Here is a 22664-nt window from a genome sequence, read left to right on the forward strand (position 1 = left end):
TACAGTGAATTGGCTGATCTGTCTGTGAACAGAAATTTCATTAGGATTGATATGAGTTTGGTCAGAACCCTGGTCCTGTTCTTATTTCATATATAATTACTAAAAGTGACTTGTATTACCCCAGATGGATGCAGGCACAAAGAAAACTGGGTGGATCAGGTTCTCTGAATCATCCAGCCTGTTGTTTTGGTCCAAGGAGAAGAACTGATCCATTGTTGCATGCAGTCTAGTTCTGCAGACTAATTGAAGTATTCTACATATCATTCAGAATATTCCTGTTATTCTTTGTGTTATTTTTTGGACCTCATCTTCAAATAATCATGTTGTTGAACAGAATCAATGATGATGCTTTTGAATAAATGGGACTGAATCTGAACGCCATGAGAATAGGAGATGCTGGTGGTACAGTTGCCATTGTTCTCTAGTCCCAATTGTTATGCAATGTATGTTGAGTTCTGAGGAATTTTCTTAGGCGAAATTTTGATGAAGCTAATTAGGAGCCTTTGCACATATCTTAAATTTCCAGTGAAAATACCATACCAACGTGAGTAAATATCAAGTTCTGGTACAGCCAGTCTTCCTGTATATTCATAAATATTTGCAAATTTTGTGTAATAAAATTGTTACATGTTACATCAATATAACGGGAGAAAAAAAATAATAAATCTTCAACTTGTAATGAATATCCTGCATTTCCCCTTTTTGTTTTTTGGGTAACCAATCTTCCATGCTTATGAGTCTATGACACATGCAGATTAATTTTACTCTTTTCTTCTTATCATTATCTAAAAAATGCATGATTTAATTTATTAATTTATTATCATATTCTGTTAGGATGGTTAATTATGGACTATTATACATTTTCAAGAAAATTTATTCTTATTTACCGAAAAAAAGAAAAAAAAACGACATTTTTCCGCTTCCATTGATTTTAGATTTTTTTTTCTTCTTCAAAGATTTTGATAAGGATATTTTTAAAATTAAAGAAAAATAATTAGAGAGTTAACGGACCAGTAGGCAGGCGCTCGATAGAGCCCTCATACCTTTTTGAAGAAGGTTCTATTAGCCGAGTGGGTGCTTCACTAACCGAATGAACTAGTATTTAATAAATTAGGTTAAAGTCTCTATTTTGGGATGTTAGTACAATTTGCTCTAGAAAAATGTATTAGTTTCAAGTAATTTAAATTAAAATAAAATTTAAGAGACTGATTCAATTGATAAATACCAATATCCCATAAGTAGGAACTCAAGCATCCCCGTCTCCAAGCAAAGCATAGAAGATTTGAAACCCAAAAATTTTATTTGATTAAATTCAGTTATGTTTTAAAAAGCCGGTTTCTTCTACTATTTCGATTTAGTTTTATTTTTTGATACTGAATAAAAACTTATATTAATTAGAGAAGCAATTACATAGTTTGTTAAAATCTACAATAGCATTAGTATGCTGGTAGTCTATAGAGGACATTAATGCAAAATGATTAAACCAAATTTGGAGTGTTGGATGGTCAAGATCCTTTAGGTTCAGGTCTTTAATATTACATATTATTTCTACCAAAATTGGGACATAGTTTATTGGCCATTTGTGATGGTTTCTTATTGAAATTAGAGATAGCACTTTCTTGTCGTTGCACCATACTTCATCTAGTTTGATGTTCTTTTGTTGTGCTTGGTCTAGACCATCTTTCATCCCAACAAGTAAGGCCTCCATTTGGTTTTCATTCCGTATTCATCCAGTCTTGACATAGTTTAACCTTTATTTTCCAAAAAGGCCAACACTCCAGCCGACACTGTTTAGTACTGAATTGTGTACCCCTGCACATATCATGAAAAATATGATACTTCCCTTCTCCTTTTCGGTTCCCCCTCCTCTCTTTCTTTTTTTTTTTTCTTTTTTTTTTTTTCTTTTTATTATTATTATTTATTTTTTTTTTTTGTAAAAAAGGCTACGATAATAGAGGAGTTTTATTCTTTTACCCAAAAAATAGAAGAAAAAAAATAATAAAACGGTTTTATTCATGAAGGGTAAAATAGTAAACACATCGTTACTTAATGAAGACATCAATCATCATCCTTCCCTGTTATATTTTGGCAATCACCGCGTTTTCCTTCGCTAACGCGAACAGAAGGTGAGGAAACGGCCGGAGCTAGAAGCCTCCTCGAATAAAGTAATCTCCGTTCCCCATCCGCGGATCTCATCTACAAAATGGTAAATTATCAAACCCTCGCAATTTCACTCTGAAAATTACTTTCAATTACATGTCTCTGGCCATAACTTTCTTTTGCTTCATCTTGGATCTGCTTATTTCTTTCGGTTTCTTCTCTTCATTAACGGATTTTGTAGAAATTCCATCATTATTTATTTTTCCGGCTAATAGTTCATAATTCTATTGATCGATCTCGGATATATTTACTCGAGAAGGGTTAGGAAGTTATTGCTGGGGCTGTGATCGCTTATTTTTAATGGATGGGGAAAATGAATCTATTTGATTTCAATTCTTTTTAGTTTTGTCATTCTTCTCTGGTTTGCTGCAAAATTTACACGAACATGTTAAATGTTTAGATTAGTTGTAGAGAAATTTCCATTTGTTTGAAAGATGATACGACTGGCATATTAATCAGCAGTTTGTGTTAATTTGTGTTCCACCTTTATTCTTTGATCTACTATGTGCTGTATCTTTTTGCCTTGTAATTGATCTGTCAATTTTATTTCATTCTTTTAAAATTAAAATCCAAAAGAGGAGTTTACTTTGCCATGGGACATGCGCTTTGGCTGGGCAATACCTTCTTATTAGATTGAACCGACCTATATCTGCAGCCACTTTTAGGCTGTCTATCAAATAAGCTCCCATTTGGACGATTTCATCATCTAGATTTTTAAATTGGTAGTTTCCTGGCTGGATTCTTACATATTGATTGTTTCTGTTAACATTTCTTTTAGTTTTTGAACAAAGTACATTTCACATTGGTGTGAGTTTACATGTAAAAAGGAGAGACTTTACATGCATCCGCTTAAGGGAAACTAGATTAATGTCACATGTAGGTCACATTACTGCTATGAAGAAATTTTGTTCACTGTCTTCAGGGAGATGGGAAAAGTCCTAAATCCCAAATAATCCATTCTTGGCACAGGCAACCATCCGCCACCACCAACACCACAACACTACTCACCTCCCTCAAGGATGTCCTCTCTCCTGAGCTGGGTATGAAATTAGAAGCTCAAGGTTAAAAAATTATATACAATTGATTGGAAATGTACAAGATAGTTCTGATAGTCAGTCCAAGGATGAGGACTCATTGTTCAGACAGAGTAGAATTTGATTTGACACCATTTGTTAGGCATTTGAGGAGTGGATTCTAAAGTTTCCTATATTTGTTTTGTTGCTGATTGAATGCATATCAATCACCTGTGAGAGGGGTCCAGTGGTGTACCATTCATGTAAAACAATAACCAATTGACATCTGACAAATGGGTACAACATTAGATATATACCAATCACCAAATCAAGAACAAGATTATCAATATTACCAATGACATCCAAGCAAGCTAACAAAGCTCAATCCATGTTAGTTTATTTTATATTGTTTGGTAGTTGCCTTTGCCTTGATTCCTATCTCTGTTAATAAATATTATTAAATAAATCATTATATGCAAGGTAGCCATCATTACATAAACAAAGAGAGAGTTTCTGGGACTGACTCTGGTTTGTATGTGTTTAAAAGGATGTTAGTGCACTCAGTTGAGTGTTTATGGATGATCTGATATTTCATTCTTGTACTTGACTGATTACCTCTGAATAATTTGGTATAGCTTTAATCTTTGCTCCTCTTTTATCTTTCAAAACTTAAACTACCACTGAGTTATTTTGATATTTGCAGACAACTTCAAGGCGCCTTGCACATCGGAAGGTGGAGAAGTTTGAGAAGAACATTACAAAGAGAGGAGCAGTGCCTGAAACGACTACGAAGAAAGGAAATGGCTACCCAGTTGGACCAATAATGCTGGGGTTCTTTGTCTTTGTCGTCATTGGTTCTTGTAAGTTTCTTCAACATCCCTTATGTTAAATTTGACCTCTGTTATTGTGGTACCCCAACAGCTCAACAGTAACGGTTGTTAGTGAGAAAATCTAAATGTCACCAGTGCCATTGATGATTTTGTTTGTCCCTACTAGCTATGTGGCAAATATGGATGGCTGGCTGAGTCCATGTGGTAGAGGATTCTTCTCATGCCAGCCAAATGGAAAGTGGTTTTGGGCACTGATGTCCAACGATGCCAATGAAGTGAAACATTGGAAACACCCTAAATGATTGGCTAGAAAATTTCCATTGAAACAACTCCTGATTTCTTCTGTTGACTTATCTTGCTAGGACCCCTAAGGTGTTCTACTTTTTATTTCAATTTACTTGCTCAAAAGAAACTGGAACGGGTCATTATCTTTTCGATACCATCAAGAAACCAATTTCAGGGCACATTGGTTCGTTAGATGCTGTCTTTCTGAAGGACCAGCAAATCTTTGATGAACAAAGCCACATTTAAACCTGGATTTTTTTTCTTTTTCTTTTTTCACTACTCTTCTTAGCTTCTCTTATTTGTTTTGGTTTTAATTTTTTTCCCCTTCTGTTACCAGCTTTATTTCAGATAATCCGGACAGCAACCAGTGGTGGAATGGGGTAGGCTTATATTGGAGAGAAGTTCTGGCTGCGGGATTCTTAATTGAAATGCTAGGTGTTATGGTTCGTATGGTTTTTCCGCTAGCTTAATGATAGGAAATGTTTACGAATTTAATGAACTTGTATCAGTGGATCTTTGGTTTTCTTATATAAGTAAGATCCTTTGGTTGTGATACTTGTTAATTGTTATCCTCTCCTGAATGATTTGCATCATTTTAAGCAGCACAAATAATCACGCCTAAGAGGTGAACACGTCTCAGTTGGGTAATTCCATTGGAATTTTGAACATAACCTGTCCCGGTGGAGGGAAGGAACCATTGGACAAGCAACTCTATGTGGGGATGTCAATTGGACAAACTTGAATTGTTAAATGAAAGATGTGCTCAACTACATTGAGGAGAAGATTTTTGTTGCACAATACAGCAACCAAGAGTGTAAATGCCTGCCCATCGCTTATAAGTAAAATAACCATTTCGTAAGCCCTGTGGCTGAGCCGCTGAGGGAAAAGTGTCTTTGTAATTTAATTGGTCAGAAATCTGCTCTCAGATTATCTACTAATGCCATCCAGAGTAACCACACAAGGAAAATAAGACTCTTAACTGATTTATGCATTCTCATTGAGATAACAAGTTGGCGGATTTTTAGGACCTGAGACCTAAATGTTTCAACCCCAACTCTCCCGTAAGTTTCAAGAATCTAACCCAAGCCTTGTTGGGTTTTGGAGTTAGGAGAGGTGCAACCTGACAGAAGGCCAAACTTGCTTCCCGATGGGTCCTCATAAATCATTGGGAAATTAAAAAGAAGAATTGGAAAAAATTGGATGTAGACTTGTAAATCAAGGGCCAGTTCCATAGGACTTCAAAGCTCATCCTCAGTTAGATATTTGACTTAAACCACCATCAAAACATTGTTCAGGCGGTAATATTCTGCGTCACATCTCTTAGTGAAAAGATTATGGGTTCACTTATATTTAATTGTTATCACTTCTTAATATAAAGTTAAGGCGGTAATATTCTGCATCACATCTCTTAGTGAAAAGATTATGGGTTCGCTTATATCTAATTGTTATCACTTCTTAATATAAAGTTAGTATATGATATAGTAGTTCGAGTGTGGACCATCTCTCCAGTACAATATTAGGTATCATCAACAAGATAGGATATGGTAATCTAAGTGTGGATTATCTCTTCTGAAGGAGAACACTCATGATCCTCTCACCATGTTACACCACAAATTATGTGAGTTGACGAAAAAAAGAACCTAACTCATTATGCTCCGTGCATTGCCGTATATACTAAATGATGGGCTGAAAAAACAAAGTAATTACAAGATTATTGAGAATTTAAAATTAAACTTTTAATCTCAGCCGATCGTTTGGTACAAAAAATGCATGGCTGTCGATGCAGATAATTTTTTCCCGGCTTCCCCATGCTTTGTTGACTTGTGAGTTGTGAGGATGGTTCCAGAATTCGTATCGAATGGATACACCTGTATGAAAAAAAGGGTGAAAAGAGAAAAAGGAAAACTTCAGGGTGATTTTAGACCACCGATCCGAGTCATTACCCATCGCTACCCGCGTTACGAGCGGAGAAGAAGTCGCGACGACGCATCACGATTGTGTTTCCTCAAGTCGAGAGGGAAAGGGAGAGAGGGTTCAATTAGAATATTAGGTTAGAGGTAAATTCGGTCTCTGTTTGCCTGTCGTGAGTTTTCGAGAGTTGTGAGAATTCAGCTGAGAGAGAATGGATTCGGTTGTGGATCCGTTGAGAGATTTCGCTAAGGACAGTTATCGCTTGGTGAAGAGGTGCCACAAACCCGATCGTAAAGGTATTCAAATGTTCTTCGTCTCTTTCATTCTTTTATCTTTTATATTTCTTGTTTGGTTTTAGATTCAAAGCAAGTATCTTCGACATTCGTTTTTTTTTTTTTTTTTTTGATACTAGAAATTGGATTTCTTTGACATTCGTCGTGCTGCTTTGTTAGAGTTTTCGAAGGTTGCATTGCGTACGGCCATCGGTTTTGTCGTGATGGGATTTGTGGGGTTCTTCGTGAAGCTCATCTTCATCCCTATCAACAACATTATCGTCGGATCTGTCTGAGAAGGTAAATTTCCTGAACAATTTTTGTGATCAAATTCTTTCTTTCTTCTATCCCTGAATAATCTGATCTCGATCATGCAATAGGTCTGCTCCTTTATGTTGGTGATTTACTTATTTATTTCTTCGCGCGATCGTGACGAAAGAATACAAAGAGTCATAGTTGAGAATCAAGTAGATCACATGTTTTATGATTCTTTTTAATTTAAAACGAAAATTTTCTTAAATGTATAGATGCTATAACTGGGATCTGGGGTCTCGATTAGCTAAGCTATCCTATTAAATTTCAGAGATGAGCTGACATTGATGCGTATTTATCTGAAGGAAGATGGTGGGAGTTTATGAATACTGACTACATATTTTGTCATTTTCATTTGTGAATTGCTTCCTTCCCCTGGAATTTGAGAAGATGAAAATAATGTGGGGACAGTTATGATTTTTAAGAAGTTCATTTGGAGAGTGAAATGAAGCAGAAGATTGTAATCTTTGAATTTTTTTTTGAGTTGTATAGTCTATGTTAGTATACATAAGCCGGTAGTAAAGAGTATTTGGTAAAGAACATTCTGTTTGGTTCACTGAAGGTTACATGATTGTTTTTTTTTGGACAAAAGGTTACATGTTTGTTTTGTAAAAGGTGTGAGGTTATCTTAGGAGAAGGCCTAGCGACAGAACATAGGAAAGAGTTTATGAAGTCTGTATGTGATGGAATGGAAGAGGAGCAGGGGAATTAACTCCTCCAGTTAATAAATGGTGGGAAGTGAAATATGAAAATTTGGTCTTTCTCAGTTGATTTTATTGCAGCCTTTGTGTGAAAGCTGGGTTAAGGCTGCTCACATGATGGCATTCCCCAGACCCTGCAGCTGCAGTAGCCTATTCCACTTGGCATGCCTTTATCTGGAAACTGATGGATAATTAGAGTATTGGAAAAATGAAGAAAAATTTAGCTAATGTTTGTTGGGATGAAATTGCTGACTTCCTATGAAACATTAGCAAATATTCCTATAGAATCTGAAAAAACAGGGAGTCGTATGAGGACTTCATGCTAGGATGTAACTTGAAAAGCCTTTAGAGTTGAGAAATTTCATAATGATCAAGGAAGATTTGGAATGTGCACTTGTTACTTTCTCCATAAGAGGATTAAACCCATGCAAAGACAATCAATAATTCAAAAAAATAAATAAAAGGATTAGATTGTTCATTCTAATGCCCCCCCCCTTTTTTTTTTTTTGAATTCTGGCTGTGGAACTTCCATATATTATCATGGGGTAACACAGGCCTTTGCAATAAGTATAAGCTTTTGTCTAAAGTAATGAACGGTTTGACTGTATCTGAAGAAATATTTATTGGTTGCAGGTCCCATTGGTTTGCATTGTTCCAAGAATTAAGGAGGCAGCGGATCTAAGGAATTTTGTAGACAGTGAGAGATTAAAAATACCTAATTATAGAGACTGTGAATGATGAATTTGCATTTCACATGTTTTGTAGTACTCCAATAATATTAAGTTATATTTTCCTAAATTTCCATTTTACTGTTGGTTTGATTTGTCTTTGGATCCTCATGTCCCCCTTCCAACTTCGAGTTCAACTTCTTGAAACTTTTCTTTGGGCAGGGAGGCGGGGGATGGGGCACCTTGGTGATCCATCTAATGCTGTTTTTGATTAGCAACCATTTGGGAGTGAATTATGATCAGCATGGAGTTGCAAAATTTTTGCAGCCTTATAGATCTTCAATGTTGTCAGCATTGCTCTTGCTACAAAATTTTTGCAACCTATAGATCTTCAATGTTGTCAGCATTGCTCTTGCTGTCTTCTCAGGTGGTTTGTCTTTCAATGGCTCAGCGCTTCCATCTGGTAATAGTCTCAGCATAACCATCAACACAAATTTGTTAGGGATCAGCCGTGTATCTTTTGGTCAAATCTGAACGCATTTCTTAGTTTATGTTGAATCGGAAGTTCCAATTTGGAGCTTCCGTTACTGGGTTTCTCGATGTGGCAATTATGATATCAGTTCAAGTCATCCATCCATTAATTGGACTGACTTGCTTTCTTGAATTCTAGATGATGGTCCTAGTTTGTCTTGGTTGTGTGACATTTCCCAGCTGAAAGGGCGAACTGATCGTAACCTCGAATTGATGATATCCAACGCTGATTAGTGAGTATAAACTTCCAACTCTCGCCCCTCTTCGCGGTGGTGCTATAGATTCTTTTCACTCAAATCAGAGGATTAGATCCCACGAATCGAGAAAAATAACCCGAAAGAACCCTTTCAACAGCATTTGGAGCCAGGAAGGGGGGAAGAAAGAAAAAAAAGAGCCAACAAGTTTTTCCTACCCCCACCCGAAAGGAAAAAAAAACAAGTAATTTTCTGTCTACTTGAAATCTGGCTTTGCCATCGGCAAAATACACAGGCTTGTCCACGTCGAAACATGGGTATCAAAACGAAGGTACATTAACAAAGGAAACTTAGATTTATCATACAACGGTCCCTACTGCCACTTAAAAAACTGAGACCAGCAAGCACCCAACAAGATTGAAGCTGACATCGACACTGTTCTGGTCTGGATGACAGACTTTTAACACCTTTGATTAAAATGATAACTTCACTAAGACAATTTGCAGCAAATACTTGCAAATAAATAGTGTATAAAACCCATACCAAACCTACACCACTGCTGTTGGACATGGGTAGAACGCTGTGCCACTTGCAATCCACTGCCTCTTCCTTCCACGAGGAAACACGCACCCAGGGCTCTTCCACTCCCTGGTAGAGACATCGTAAGTAACCAAGCGATTCATCTGACCTAGTCTTAATGACAGCATGAGTAATCCTTTGTTACCCAGGCAAGCCATCCTCACGTGCTTTCCATAGAACTCCAAGCACCATAAATTTGGCATTCTGTCAACCTCCTTCCACAAGAGTGTCATCTTCTGCAGCTCCCATATACACACACATGTGGCTGCATTTTTTGTCAATAATCCCACTAGCATGATCCGACCCTCGCACTCTGCAAGTGCATGGTCTGTCAGATGTTGTGGGGATGGTATGGTAAACTGTTTCCAAACCCCAGTGGCTGTATCATAGGACACAATTCCTTCTGGCTCACCACGCATGAAATACAAAGTACCATCAATTGAAACTACTTGTGACTGAAAGTTCAATGACAGGGGTAACTTGATGTTGGGAGGCATGCTTCCAGGACGGGTCCAAGTGTTCTTCACAGAATCATAGACCTCATATTCCCCATCACATCCTAACCATAGGACTTGATACCCCATTTCAGTTGAATTTCCATTCAGAGTCATTCCCACAGCCACGCGGGACCAGACCCTAACAGATCTTGCTGGTAGTTCTTTGAAAGATCGAGTCAAAGGGTTGCACACATAGAAGTTCCTGTGACCGATATCAATAAAACAGACAAGACCACCCACCGAAGCCACTGGAAAAATGATCATCTTTGTGCGTAGTGATGGAATCAATGGATGGTACCATTTATTTGAGGATGGGTCAAATACTGCTCCACTATTGGCATATTCATGCTCATGAGTTATGGTGTAGAACCAGGGGCGGCGTTGAGGAACTTCAGCACAATGTTGAGCGAAACTATGAGAAGACAGCAAGGAGTTCCATTTTCGACAAACAGAACGAAATCGAAAGAATGTGGCAATGGGAAGTCTTGCAATCACAGCTTCAAAAAGATCCTCTGGGAATTCTTTCCAAATCTGGTCTTCCATTTCCTCACCTGGACGAGCAGTACCTGACAATTTTTCACAGTTATGCTCTCTTCTAGGCTTCTTGGTGGATGGACACTTGTAATTCTCCACCATCTTGAAACTGCGAGATTTCCCTCCCCTCATGATAACACCATAACAACCATCATCAGTGGAACTATTGTCGAGATCAAGGAAACACCACCTGCACAGGAGGGACAACATTTAGATATAACCTGTAAGAAGACACTCTGTGATAAAACATTACGCCCCAAATACATGGGAGGATAATACTTTGAAAAACGGTAGAGTTATAGGCCTGTAAGATGGAAGAAGAAGTAAGCAATCTCTTTATCCACATTGTCCAGTTTGACTGAATAGTTCAATACTAAATAACCCACCAGACATGGAATTCTGCCCCCAAAGACACGAGTAACAGTAACTGTAGAATGATATTCCAGTTAAGGCACATATTGACCAAATCCAGTTTCACCAGGAAATGAATAGTCTGACAATAATACCAGGAGCCATATCGTGTTTTTTCATAAGAAAGCTTATACTTTTCTGGAAGAAGGAACAAGTGTGTCTCCCATCCAACTGTTGGACTACTTATTTGTTATTTCCAAGACAATGTATGTAATTGTTGTTTTGGCAGAAAAACCTAGAATAAGAAAAGAAACTTTAGTCACATTAAAGTAATAGTGCATTAAACTAAAAATAAATAAGTATTTGGACAGCCATCATATATTATCAACAGTTTTCCAACTCTGGAAGGGCAAGCTTCTATCCTTTGCTAGTAGGGTAGTTTTCATCCGCTATCCTTTGCTAGTAGGGTAGTTTTCATCCGCCTGGTCTTCCAGTCATCCTACATCTATTGGTGGGGCATCTTCTCCATCCCTAACGCCCCTACCTGAGCCATAGAGGCACTCTTTTGTGGTTCCCTTTGACTAACTGTTTCCTCCACCCCATCAGTTAGAAGGTCATCTGTCACCCTAAAGCAAAAGGAGGGCTGGGAATATAGCGAATTCAGGATTACAATTCAACCAGTTTATTGACACTCATCTGGAAAATCTCCTCCAAGCATGACCCAATTTGGGTTAATTGGGTCTACTCTCATCTTTTAAAATCTGACGCCATTTGGACTGCCACTCTCCCCTCTAACCCCTCCTAGGTTTGGAAGAAGCTCCTTCTGTTGAGACCCCTTGCCCTCTCTACTACCTCCACCCTGGTATCTTTGTCTCTTTTTGGCTCAACTGGCATTTGATGGGCATCCTCTACAACCTCTTTGGTCCTCACATTGTCTTTAAGTCTCACATCCCCAAATTCACCACCCTCTCTGCTTTCATATCTAATGGATTGTGCCCCCTCCCCCCATCCCAAACCCACTTAAGAGTCTCACACAGGTTTGGACCACCTCACCCTGCTTCCCCCTTCACAGCCTCCCCCATCATAGGACCATTAGGCTTCCAACCTCCTTTGGGACCTTCTCCACCTCTCCTGTTGGGAATCTCACCCATACCCCTAGTCTAACAGCCCCTTAGTCCTCCTTGGTTTGGTCCAAAGGTCACATCCCTCGCCATTTGCTCACAGTTTGGAGATGTCTCAACCATTACTTTCCCATTCAGTTGTACTCTTTGCTTGAATTGAGCTCAAGACCTAGACAATTTTTTCTTCACCGGTCCTTTCTTCTGCCCCCCCCCCCCCCCGGGGAAAAGCCTTAACCTCCATTTAGCCATGCTCCCCTGATCCTATGGTTTGCTTGGGACTGGTCATGGAATCTGAAATCCTTCTATGGGTTGTCTACTTGTGACCTTGTGGGTAACTTGGTTTTTGGGGCTACCATTCATCACTTATAGTGGGAAAGGAACCTTAGGAGATGGACCTCCAACTCCAATTTCTAAGACGCAATTCGGAAGCCATCTACTTTAATGTCTCCTCTAAGTTGCAGTTGCTTGCCCATCCCCATGTAGAGGCACCTCAAAGAACAAGCTCATTGTTGTTACCTAGGGTTTAGGCTCTTCCCTTTAGTCCAATATTTGTCCCCCACCCTCCTATGTATATTCTCTATTCTTCCCGTTTAGGTTTTTGGTAATGATAACTTATTCATCCAAAAAAGGAAAGAATTAATTGGACATTAGCTACAGAAGTAAACATTTGCAAAAGACAGCTGCAGCAAAGCATAACCACACTATTTTCATCAAGGCTTTAAAAAACTTTAGGCTTGTGAACAGCTTAAGAGGAGGTAAAACATCAGATTTATATATAATTGTGGATCCAGGCACTTCAGCTGCCTTTTCATATAAGGATTTTCTGACCATTAGGCAGGCCAAAGATGAAGCTCAACCAAAGTTGCACTGTACACAAAAACCTTGAAAGGAAATGGAAATGAAGCAACACAGTTTCTGGATGACCAACTATCAGTTTGGAGAAGCTCCAAAAATAAGCTCTATCAAGGTCTAGTTAAACCAGCACTGTTATTGTAGAACATGCTCTGCAAAATCCCATAATTAACAAGGAAGCTGACTCTACCTCAATACTCAAAATAATTAAGACTTCAGGTATTTTGTTCTTGGATGTGTTACCAACTCAAGTTCTATAAGATGGAAAGGGTAGCCATGTGACAAAAGTGATATATTGGACTGAAGTAGCATTGAAAGGGCTATACAGGCTATACAGTCTACACAGTTATGACTATCGAGAATTTTTTTTTTTTTTTTTTTTTTTGGGGGGGGGGGGGGGGGATGAATATGACTATTTAGAATTATTTAATTCAATCAGACACTTTTCTCAGTTTGTGACTTATATTGTCCTAAAGCTTATAGTTGTGATTAGTTTGGGTCTTTAATTCCCCGGTGGGCTAAGGTGCACATTTGGTCTTGTTTCTACTTAGTGTCATAATTGGGTTGTTCACCATAGCTTAACCTAGCCTATGCTGTGGGTGTAAGCTATCCTTTTAAGTTCAAGTCCTACAATCCGATAGTTGACCACATAGAACTTCACTGATGGGAGGTCACCAGCATTGCTTGCAAAGGCTTTGAAGATAACGGGGGCTTGAAAAGCAGTTTCTTGTAAGGGCAAATTAGAGGCAGTCAAAAAGAAAACAATTGGGTGCAAACTAAAAATTTTGAGCAAGGCAGTCAGTGGCTTGAGTGAACATATTATGGCAGCACTGGAAGGTAACAAGCCATTTACTTCATGATGTTCACAACAAGTCATTATGAGGAAGATGAAGCACTTGGAAAAGTTCCTAAATGGTGTCCAGTCGATCAAGGCTCACAATCAGGGTATGGACATATAAAAGTAAATAAAATGATTACTAAACAAGGTTATGGGGCAAAAGGAAGAATACATAGACACACTGGCTGGAGTACATGCCTAACTTGGACAATTTAGAATTAGAAAGTTGAAGTCCTCCAAGTATGAAACTGGCCTCTTAAAAACTGAATGGATCGAACCACCCTCATTTGAATAAAAACATAAAAGGTACCACAACCACTCTAGATCAACACACATAATATTGCGTATCGTCTAAGAAATGGATGTTACAACTCACAATTTGCTAATTACAGCTCAGATAATCTAGACTAGACAAACCTTTTGGTGGGTTACTAATCTTCGTTTCTTGCTAAACGTTTTCAGCTACTAAGTTCAACATAGGCATACAAATTTCAACCTAAAGCATATCAATCAAAAGAAGTGTTATAGCGTTTTTACCTCCATTGGCTGCCTTCCTATTTCTTTCTTTCTTTTGTCTTTTTTTTTCAAAACAATTCCAGCTTATAATATTTGCTTGGGAGTGCTTGCCTTTATTGTTTGCATTATTTGCAGTATTAGAATCTGTACTGCATGGAAGATATATTTGGTGGTGGTAGTTTGAGATTTTTTTTTTTTTGGGGGGGGGGGGGGGAACTGCCAGACCACGCACACCATCCTCGTTCAGCTTCTGCTTTTAGAATCTTCACGCAGCACCAGTGCATCTCAAGTCTTCTGTTGCAGGTAGAAATTGAATACGACTTAAGGAAGATGACTGCACTCCTTAATGATGGTGCTGGACTGTAAGTATAAGTGAAGGTACCAAGAAAAATCTAGAGTGGAGAACAATGATCCAGAAAACTTTTTAACTAGCTTGACTTCTATATATATATATATATATATATATATATATATATATTCCCTCCAGGCTAGAACATGTGATATAGTTCTTGAATAAGAAATGACCTGATAATTTTGTTCTCCATCTGTATAATGGAAACCTTATACCCTTGTATTCAAGCAAGCATCTTCTTTAAGTTCTCCAGTTGTATATGTTCTTGTCTACAATGTTGACCTCTGTACACCTTCAACAGATGGAGGTGTGGAAACACTAAGTGAAATACGTAAGAGGCAAATGATAACTGGCCCATGAACTCTAGTAATTCTTTACCTTCAATAAAGTGAAGGCAATTTCTGCAGCCTCCTTCACGAGAGTTAGTCATCTATACAGATATTGCGATTTGGGTTGAAGGCTGGAAGCAGTCTAGCTGGAATCCATTTTGTGGACTATAACTAAGAAAGGCAAACCAAAGGAAGGCAGGTTTTCTAAGGATTGTACATTAAACAACAAACCTAAACCCATAACCAACGAATCAACAATTAGCAGGTAACAGAGAATTTTCTGTACAACTCCAGTAAATCATCCTACACTGTTCAACTTAGTCACTGCTAAGGCTAAACAGCAGAGCACAATTCAGTGGATGTTGACATTTAGGGTCAAGTGAGGTGAAGACGAAACAGTTAATTATTAAAAGTATCTGTTCATACTTCTCTTACCCAAGTTGCACATGTCCAATCACTCAGAATTTCAATCCATTTCGTTCCATTATCTGACCAATACTTAAATATAAAAAGACTTTCAATCTATTACTAGTCAGATATTTGAGCCCGTAAACCTTGCCCCAGTGCTAAGGATGTTACAGCAACAGAAATCGATATGTTATAGGCACAACAAAAAGGAGAGATAAGGTGAAAACTTTTGAGCATGAATACTGGTCGAGATGAATGTTGTAACTATAAAATCACAACCTAGGTTCCGATGAATTTTGTAACGCAAAATCACAATAGGCTTATGGATTTTTTTTATGCGACGACTAGAACAAATACAAGTATATAGCAACAGAATTTTGAGTACTCATCCAGCATCCCGAACCCCACCCACCGCACCCCACACCCGCACCCGCATTGAAAAACTTAAAAAAGGAAGAATGAGAGAGCGAAAAAGAATGAGATTGAAAGCAAGGACCAACGTAAATCTGAAAACAAACGCCTTTTAAGATATGCACTAGAGAAATACATCCCGTTTGCAGTTTCAAAATCAGAGAAACAAGATGAGAATTCTGACCGATTGAAATGCTCACGTAGATTTTAACAGGAAATGAAGAACAAAAATCCAAATACTGGTCAAACTACCCCAAACTACAAAACATGAGGAGGCAACAGAGGAAAAAGAAACGCACAGATAATGATGAAAATATCCAAGTGATACGTCAGTAGAAAGTCTACTCTCAGAACTCAGCAACTAGAAGGCAATACGAAGAAAATATGATAATGCAACGCAATGCTAAAAATTCGCCTTTTTTCGCATCAAACATTGAGGATTGGTAAAGAGTATGAAAGGAATGATGAAAATTCTGATCCAAAACACCAAAAGGGAAGCGCGCACGGGAAGATAGGAGTAATCAAAAACGACGAACAGGACAGCAACCGATTAGCTAAAAAAGAGAGGGAAACAGATAATCCAAGCCAACCAATTTTAAAATCTGAAGAATGAAATGTATACTTGTTCTTGAAGAAAACAATTCTCTGTCACTCGCAACCAGCGATTAAACAAATCCTAGGGCTCAAAGAAACATGCGCGAAGAGAGCGTTGAAGAAAGAATGCTGAGAGAGAAAAGAAACCTCTGCAGTTGTAGTTGATGCTGTTGTGCAGGGAGGAGAATGCGATGACGACGATCAGAAGAAGGAGAAGTATACACTTCGCAGAGCTCCTGAACCTCTCCGATTAGCTGCCTCAGCATGGCCAGTTCCTCCATGCCCCGCTTGGTCTTCCCCAAGCTCCAAACCCCTCTCGCTCCTACACTGCTATTTCTCTCTCAACCTCTTCCGTCGTCTTCTTCTTCTTCCTCCCCCTTCGTCTGTCCACTTGCCTTTTACCACGTCAGTACGACCTTTGTAATAATAGTCATAAGTAATAAATCCTCAAAATGGGTCTGTTATTTGTGACTTTACCTAAATACCCCTATTTTCCCTTTAATTTGGGACGAAGGCAAGTAAACACGTGTCCATCTTTCTGGCTATCCCGCACGTGGATGTACTGAAATACCCTAACATTCGATCAGAAAAAAAAAAAGAAGAAGCTGTTTATCGCTCATTTCCCTAGAAATTGGAGAGACTCATGGTAGTTCCCATGGGTTCCGATGCCTTGTATCAAATCCCCTTCCAAACGTAGAGGTATTTTCACCAAATTTTTTTTTGAAAACACATTTTTCAGCAAATTGTGCTATCCGTCAGGACCGTAGTGCTTTGCTTTCCTTTCCTCGCGGTGGTAGTGACGTGGCTTGAAAGTGTGGAAGATTTTCTACCGCTCCCGTCAAGGTTCTCATTGCTTGCGTCACCGTGACAATTTTCGGTTGGCCCATCACTGGACCGATGGATCAACCAAAGTTTTGGGAACCGGTAGGGTCATCTTGGACCTTCACGGTTTGAATTTGAGTTTGACCCTTGTGCGGCAATTTTATTGGTTTCAATCCATATCTTTTTACTTCGTAAGAGAACCTGATGCATCGCAGATCGGTGTGGTCTAAAAATCTCTTCCGACTATCAAGTCAATGAATGCACCACTTAATTGACTTTGCTAAATTGTAGAACTTGAATATGAAATTACATAAAGTATAAAGTTATCTAATTACCTTGGCCTTGGCCTTGATGAGAGCCTAGGTCTATATAGATTTTACCCTTTGATGGCATCCATTGGATTTGGTCTGCTGGTTCCCTAGTTGGCCGTTTGATCTAGAGTTGGATGTCTTTGTGTTTCCCTAATGTTTCAGGACTGAAACTCCCGTGTTGGTATCCTTGACCCTTAGGGTTAGGTTCCTTGTAATACATGCTTTGTTGTGGTCTTAGTGTGGATCTGACCAGGGCCACTAGAGAGCGGTTCATGTCTTGTCGAACCGCCTGGTGCGTTCAGTTTACTCCTCTCATCAGAATCAAATCGAACCAATAAAGATCCTAATCGTGTGCCCGGTTCAATTACAAATACTTGTAGGCGCGATGGAAATGAATAGGAGGGCACTTTGGGTAACGGAAACTCAAGTGCACGTTTGAGCAATTGATTCAGTAGAAAAAGCCAAAAAAGTGTGGAATTTTCTTTGCACGTGTTACTGCAAGTCCAGTCAAACTACTTTTTAGATGGACGGTTCCGATTTGATTGATCCACTTCCTTTCTACTCATTCTCCTTTTTCTCACACGGTCTAACGGTTTGAGGTCTCATCAGCGCACTAAAATGACGACAAAGCCCTTTGCTATCTGCAGGTGAATGTAATCTTGCACTAATTCTGTATGGTTACCAACACCCTCTGGATATATTCACCTATTTTGAATTTACTATGGCCATCAATCTAACACGATGATATATATAATATGATTTGTGTGTAATAACTACTAAATTACTAGCAAAAAATTCTATAAAAGCACAAATATATTTTTGATAACCACGATAACTAGCCGCTTTATGTTCAACTCGCCAAAAGAACCCCTAACCTAAGGAGTCATGAGTTTCTCTTTAAACATTCTTTTTTTACAATAAAATAAAAACACAATCATTATGTTAACATAAAAATCAACAAATATAATAGAGATTTGAGTTCTTGTTTTGTTACTGGAGAGTTGATAAATTCTTAATCAAAAAAGAAAAAGATATTAACTTATTAAGGCAAAACAAACCGAAATTTATACTTTATTACTGTTTTTCTTTTTTAAATCATAAACTAACCAAAGAAAAGAAAATCCTAACCATATCCCACAAGAACCATTTGTAATTCCTAAGTAAAGCGTATCTTCTACACACATCCATTTTGAATCAAGTGTTTAGCACCTCATGATCAACTAGAAGACCATGCGAGCCAAGAGCCTATGATTATCACCATGATCATCATCTATATATCATTCCACTACCAGCCTCGCCATTTAAGGGAGACATGTTGATTGAAGATCAAATGTTGCAACCACCATTGCTTGCCTTATTGGTGTAATATAATAACTACTAGTGGCGTACCATACCTCTACGTAGCATCACAATCTGTTGGTGGCAAGTGTAATAATGTTTGCTTTCTCATTTTGTATATGAAAACTGCTACTAGTTAGCACCAACAAAACGAATGCCAACTTTGCTTTTGCTTCAGCTTAAATAGTTTCTGGTATGAGCTCGGTTGGTTCTTTCCTAGCTAATAAGCTTCACAAATTGCTAAACTTTCATAATATATTTCTGGTAAGCAACTTTAATAATTGTATTCTTGCATGTTAAGCAACCTAATATACATATTTATATTTCTTTTCACAAGTTCTTCACAACTACTAATAAATTTTATATGGGAAAAAAAAAAAAAAAAGGGGGGGGGGGGGGGGGGGGGGGGGGGGGGGGGGGTGGGGGGGGGGGGTTTTTTTTTTTGGGGGGGGGGCAAACCATTCTATCTGACAACATGCATGGGCTCCCTCTATATAAGTAGTGATACTTTTCTTCATAAGGTTTATAAGGTTGATGTGATGATGTTTACATAGATTGGTGACATATAGATTTTTCACATACATATATTATATGTAAGAGTTAAGTGTACTAATAATCCAAAATGGAAACTTTATAGAACTGACGCTTCACTTTTTATTTGAAAAAAAAAACATGAATTCTAATTATATTATTTAATGGTTAGTTATATTATTAAAAAGATTATAATATATTTTCAAGAAATCTTATTCTCATTTACTAAAACAGAAAGACATTATTCTCTCTACGAAGATTATTTGATGAAGACATTGTTGTTAGATTTTTTCCCCTCAGATTTTGGTAAAGATATTTTTTAAATTAAAGAAAAATAAACGATGGATTAACTGTTTTATTAATAAAATGGACTTATGTATTTAATGAATTGAAGTGTTATTTTTTCAAACAAAAAGTGAAGTGTCAGTGCTTTAAAGCTTATATTTTGAGGTATCAATGCAAATTATTCTGTATGTAAATAGGAGCATCAATTTGTAATTGAATTAGCCTCATTGATCAAAGCGGACATGAAAGTATGAAACCGATGCAGAATAGAACAACGTTCACATAGGATAATCAGAAATTTGGATTTAAGATGAAAGAAAATACTGAAAATTATAATTATAGAAAAAAGAAAAATATTAATTTTAGAAAGAAGGTAAATGGCATTTTGGGAATATGGGAGTCTGAAGACAAGTAATGATGTGAAGAAGGAGATAAAGTTGAAGGTGGAAAAGAAGAAGAAGAAGAAGAAGGCAGAGAGGGTAAGGCTATAATGATTAGGTTTTTGTCAAAACCAAGGAGACGCGGTGCGTAATCATTTCCCCCTTGGTGAAGACTAGGTGGCAAAGGGAAAATGGGTTATTATCTTCGATGATCATCATTAATTATGATCATGATCTATGATGATGATCACCTTAATGATGGGTTATCTTATGTAATTATATGTTTTGTTAGGTAAACTGACCCAACCTGCTTAATTAGTTGGCTCCAGCCGGGCTAATTCAAGCCCAGATCCAGCCCATATCGGCCCGGACTTTGCAGCAAACGCTATGAGATTAGAGTTATAGAAATTTAAGTGATATTAACCTATACCCTAATCTGACCTGACTTTAGCGAATTAACCTATGAGATGGGCCTGTATTTCATTTGGGCTGACTCATGGGCTTCGCACTAGACTGACATAACACACTTAACCTTATCTTTCTCTCTCTTGTTTATTTATTATTATTATTTACAAATTTCTTGTAGTCCCAAAAAATTCCCATGGTGAGGCCTAATACCTATCTTACCTACATGTATGTTTACACAATCACACTTTTTGGTTCCATAAATGATTCTTTGATCTAATGGTCCCAGATGAAGACATATCTAAACACCAGAAAGAGGTGGCAGCTGCATTATAATGGTGGTTGGAGGTCGAAAGAGCATGAATTCGTCATTGGGCAGCTTCGGTAACAATGGTGGTTCTTCTCTTTTTTCTTCCTAACTGCGAGTTTTACATCCTTTGTAGCAGCTTTGGCAACATCATTTCTTTCCACATGCATTTACTTACTCGGCTAGGGCGGGCTCTTTAGTTTAGAGTAAGTAAAGGCGCACAGAGACGTATTATTTGGGAGATGCCAATACTTTCTTGGCGACTTGATCACAAGTTGGTCATTTAGTAAGAAGAATAGAAATCCTGATTTGGCAATCTGGGATGCCCCCTTTGAGGAAGGAAATGACAGAGACTACTGACCCTCTTCATGTTTCTAGCCGTCTGTTACTAGTCTGGGAAGCCTAGAATCATCAATATGCGGGATCCCTCAAAATAAAAAGGGCAGACAAATTTGCATGAAGCCTACTTCAAATTAACCCTTATCCATTAAGACAAAAGAAGTTGAGTGCTTGAACTTAAACAATTAGTACATCTTATACACAAGTGGTATGATATATGAGGTTTTCATGATTAACATAGTTTATGTTGCACCAAAATCCTCAAGAAGAGAATTTTGCCAATCAATTTCCAACATATTCATATAAAACTATCTATGATTATTACCATATTTTGTACTGTTACCATTCAAATTAATCCAGGGTAATGACAAATATCCTTGACCAATTATTGAATGGAAAATGCCTTTGCAATCAATAAGACAACAATGTTGTTGGCTGTTGGATGGAGATGTCTTACTCCCTAGGTTTTTTAAAGAGATTTGCAGTCATATAGTGTGAATCTTGTAATAAGTTCAGAGACAAACATCTCTGTCCCGACAACGTGGATCATTCAAAGCACGCACCCATAGAAGGTCTGAGTAATTAATGGCTTAGTAATTGGTATTGTCATGTTTGAAACTCAATCTCACCATTTTTTATATTTTTTGGGTAAAGAATTTCACCATTTTGGGCAAGGTTTTGAAGGCCCTAGTTCATAATCGTGTCCCAGAATCAGTTCCAGCTAATTTTGATCTGTGTCCAGCGTTAACGTGGAAAGGGTTGGAAGCAATCAGTGATCAGATGGAACCCTAGAAAATGTTGGTGATGGATACCTCAGAATACCATTTCAAGTCAGAGTGCTCATCTGCCTGTTGCTGGAAAGGATGGCATTAATAGTGATTATACCCGCCAACGCAGAGTTGTTCTAGTGGTTAAAACCATCACCTCTTAGTGAAGAAGTCGTAGGTTCGACCCTCGTTGAGGCATATTAATATCCATCCACTACAAGAAAAAGTAGAATTAGTGACGTTTAATTAGTGGCGGTTTATCATAAACCGACATTAATAATGGATATTTAGTGGCGATTTTCAATAAACCGCCACTAATTAGTAAAAAACACGGGCTCCATTTGGGCGATAGAAGGGTTGAGTAGAAATCCAAGGTTTTGGTGGCGGTTTCCCAACTTAATAAAGCCATTTCTAAAAAATAAAAAAAAGTGATTATACCTACAATGTAATGGTAAATGCTTGTCCTCTGCATTTCAGTTGCTAACAGAAAAATGAGTTCAGTACTTTATTGATCTCAGTTCTGCCGCTAAACATGTTCATGGTTTCAAGCATTCATGTGCCTTGCGTATAGAAAACGATCTCACCCACAGATGTTGGAGAATCATAACAAGCATGTGCACCAAAGGCAGTGAAAGAATGCACTTAAGCAATTCTCCTCTAGGAAAAAATAAAGAAAATCTATTGTGTAACATTGTCAACGAAGGCTGTAAATGCTCCTTCATTTGAATAATTTTTTTGTCGACTGAATGAGGGTTTCTATTCTTATCTTATACATTTGAAAGTTACAAGAGAAAGCGTATAATCTATAATATATATTAAAAAATAAATAATAAATAATTTAAAATAAAATAAAAAAATTAAAAAAAAAAAAAAAAAAAAAACCCAACCTTGAAGGGTTGCCCAAGAAGACCAGTACCATG

The 22664-nt window shown here is 37.8% G+C and overlaps 3 protein-coding genes across 3 annotated transcripts; 2 read left to right on the top strand and 1 right to left on the bottom strand.

Moving 5' to 3' along the window:
* Positions 1 to 2085: 2085 nt before the first annotated feature.
* Positions 2086 to 4843, top strand: LOC149019975 (uncharacterized). The gene is made up of 3 exons (XM_089147968.1): positions 2086 to 2206; positions 3877 to 4033; positions 4626 to 4843. The coding sequence occupies exons 1-3, from the start codon at positions 2204 to 2206 to the stop codon at positions 4670 to 4672; spliced, it is 207 nt and encodes a 68-aa protein (XP_089004094.1). The 5' UTR covers positions 2086 to 2203; the 3' UTR covers positions 4673 to 4843.
* Positions 4844 to 6163: 1320 nt separating this feature from the next.
* LOC149019976 (protein transport protein Sec61 subunit gamma-1) lies at positions 6164 to 8293 on the top strand. The gene is made up of 3 exons (XM_089147970.1): positions 6164 to 6495; positions 6652 to 6771; positions 8118 to 8293. Exons 1-2 carry the CDS (start codon positions 6411 to 6413, stop codon positions 6765 to 6767), a joined length of 201 nt encoding a protein of 66 aa, XP_089004096.1. The 5' UTR covers positions 6164 to 6410; the 3' UTR covers positions 6768 to 6771; positions 8118 to 8293.
* A 557-nt stretch (positions 8294 to 8850) lies between these two features.
* LOC149019977 (F-box only protein 6-like) lies at positions 8851 to 16655 on the bottom strand. The gene is made up of 2 exons (XM_089147969.1): positions 16407 to 16655; positions 8851 to 10677 (listed from the first exon to the last, which is right to left on the bottom strand). Exons 1-2 carry the CDS (start codon positions 16538 to 16540, stop codon positions 9426 to 9428), a joined length of 1386 nt encoding a protein of 461 aa, XP_089004095.1. The 5' UTR covers positions 16541 to 16655; the 3' UTR covers positions 8851 to 9425.
* Between the last annotated feature and the right edge of the window lie 6009 nt (positions 16656 to 22664).

Source organism: Hakea prostrata, chromosome 3 (genome assembly GCF_041222555.1).
Source record: "Hakea prostrata isolate BN-2017 chromosome 3, UWA_Hpros_2, whole genome shotgun sequence".
NCBI classification, from domain to species: domain Eukaryota; kingdom Viridiplantae; phylum Streptophyta; class Magnoliopsida; order Proteales; family Proteaceae; genus Hakea; species Hakea prostrata.

What these genes read in the sequence shown, in the direction of transcription:
- LOC149019975 (XM_089147968.1), top strand. An exon ending in CTTTGTCGTCATTGGTTCTT is followed by an intron (nt 4,034 to 4,625) that starts GTAAGTTTCTTC and finishes TTCTGTTACCAG; the next exon opens with CTTTATTTCAGATAATCCGG.
- LOC149019976 (XM_089147970.1), top strand. Translation starts at nt 6,411, where the DNA reads ATGGATTCGGTTGTGGATCCGTTGAGAGATTTCGCTAAGGACAGTTAT. An exon ending in CCACAAACCCGATCGTAAAG is followed by an intron (nt 6,496 to 6,651) that starts GTATTCAAATGT and finishes CTGCTTTGTTAG; the next exon opens with AGTTTTCGAAGGTTGCATTG.
- LOC149019977 (XM_089147969.1), bottom strand. Translation starts at nt 16,540, where the DNA reads ATGGAGGAACTGGCCATGCTGAGGCAGCTAATCGGAGAGGTTCAGGAG. An exon ending in CATCAACTACAACTGCAGAG is followed by an intron (nt 10,678 to 16,406) that starts GTTTCTTTTCTC and finishes CCTCCTGTGCAG; the next exon opens with GTGGTGTTTCCTTGATCTCG.